At 44.7% G+C, this 2,119-nt stretch overlaps 1 protein-coding gene across 1 annotated transcript in view; it reads right to left on the bottom strand.

Annotated features, from left to right (window-relative positions):
- Positions 1–86: 86 nt before the first annotated feature.
- The window catches only part of COG3 (component of oligomeric golgi complex 3), a 55,133-nt gene continuing 53,100 nt past the window's right edge, over positions 87–2,119 (bottom strand). Inside the window, exon 20 of the mRNA XM_023521802.1 lies at positions 87–257. Within this exon, the coding sequence (XP_023377570.1) occupies positions 118–257 (140 nt within the window). The 3' untranslated portion in view covers positions 87–117. The remainder of the gene's footprint in view (positions 258–2,119) is intronic.

The following is a 2,119-nucleotide window of genomic DNA, read 5'->3' as shown; positions in this document are numbered from 1 at the left end:
TTCTAGAATCACAGTGAATATAAGCCGACTTCACTATAGAACAGTACGCCAGCATTTTTAAATGCCTACAGGAAAGGAGAAATGGTGGACAAGATTGCCCTACATGCAAATAAACTGTCACGTACTCACCCTAACAGGTTTAAACAAGATGAACTCGGTATCTTTATTGGACAGGTACAATGACATACTTCTCAAAGTCAGAGGCAGCTTTGTTTTTATTGTCTTATAGACACTTGCCACAAGGTCGCCGACCTTTGCTAGAAAAAAATTAACCTCGTTAGCGTCCCAAAGAAAAAGAAACGTTTCCATTTTAATTCAGAGAGGAATAAAAGGAAAAAGTATAAAAAGACAAGACTATTACCCCAAAGAATTTTTTTCACTCATCTTGTTTATCAAGTTTAATTACAAGCCCAATAAATATTCATTAAGTATCTACTTAATACAAAACTCTAATCTCTAGGGCTAAACTGGCGAAAAGACACACACACCCCGGCCCGGCACGCTTTGGGACAGTCACAGGACTGTAATATGCGGCCTTCGGAACTTGGAGGTAAGAGTTAAAGTAAACTAAAAAGTGAGCTTATTCCTCCTTTGCAGACTGACTCACAGTGAGAGATGCTCCTGACTTATAAGATCATTCAGAAAATATCCACACGTTTAAGAGGAACTAAAAATTCGTGTGTTAGATTCTTATACTGCATTATCAGGAAGGGAATAAAATTCCAGAAGATTATAACTGAAAAAACTCTGTAGCTCAGGTGAAGCGTCTGAAAAGAAGTCAAAATGGAAAAGAAGAGTGGTGACCTGGATGAGTATCTAAAAGCGGAACTCGCCCAGAAAGCTACAAAGGAAAAGACTCAAACATACTCAAACGTACTCAGCCTCACTCACGATTAAAGAAATGCATGTTGAAACAACTGAGGTATTTTCAGACTGGTAAAAATTACAAAGTTGTGAATATAGCTCGTTTGGCAGGCGTGTGGGAAAACGGGCCCCTCGCCCACTGCTGCAGGGGTGCGAGCTGGCTTGTGGAGGGGGGTTCATTAGACAACGTCAGGCAAAACCGAACACACGCTCTGCCACTTAACGTTCCTGCCGCTAGAAATGCCTGACACAGAGTCACCGTGGATATCCTCACAGCCAGGGACGCTTATTAAAGAGTGCTGGAAAAACAAAAAACCAAAAGTAACTTAAATATCACAAATAAAATGATTAAAAAAACTGTGCTACGGCGATACACTCTGTGCCTCCAGTGAACAGGATGGGGAGAGCTGGACAGGCTGGGCAGACGGGGCTGCAAGATTCGAAACAGGGAAGAACAGGCAGGATCCAGCACAATCTCATCTGTATAATGTGCCTCAGGCCCACATGTGCGACTTTATGCACAAACAATTTGGGGAGAGACACTTTTAATAGTGGTTACCTTCAAGAGGACTAGTTTGGAGACAGAGAAGAGAATTACTTTCCATTTTATACTTTCTCATAATTCAAGTTTTATACCATGTTAAAAAAAAAACCACTTTAAAACTGAGGAACATTCTGGTAGGGCAGGGTAAGAGAGCACGATGCTCTCAAGAACAATAATCCAGGAGTTGCTTGTTTCATAGAGCAGATGAAATCTCCTTTAAGACACCTGGTGCCACAGGCTCTGGTTCTACTGTCACTGAAACCCTTCGAGGGTCTCTAAGTCACTTTCAGACCCCTGATCACCAGAAGGGGCGTGGGGAGCCCAGTAAACCAAGTCCGGTCCCCCCTCATCCGCGGTTTGACCTTCCACAGTTTCAGCTACCTTCAGTTAACCACAGTCCAAAAATAGTAAATGGAAAATTCCAGAAATAAATAATTCGTAAGTCTTAAGCAGTGCACGGTTCTGAGCAGTGTGATGAAATCTGCCACCCGCTCTGCCCTGCCAGGACATGGGTCGCCCCTTTGCCGGCGTCTCCCGTCTCTAGACACGGCCTGCCCGCTCGTCACTAAGCCACCGTCTCAGCCGTCAGACTCACCGTCCCAGTCCCTCATTGCCTGTGCTCAGTCACCCCTCCTCCACCTAAGGATGGCCCCAAAGCGAAGGGCAGTGACGCCGCCATCGGGACATGCCACGGACGGGCCGTCAAGCGCA

Source organism: Pteropus vampyrus, unplaced genomic scaffold, assembly GCF_000151845.1.
Source record: "Pteropus vampyrus isolate Shadow unplaced genomic scaffold, Pvam_2.0 Scaffold317, whole genome shotgun sequence".
Classification (NCBI taxonomy): Eukaryota; Metazoa; Chordata; class Mammalia; order Chiroptera; family Pteropodidae; genus Pteropus; species Pteropus vampyrus.
The sequence above is the reverse complement of the archived record's forward strand: the minus strand, read 5'-3'. Positions and strand labels throughout refer to the sequence as shown.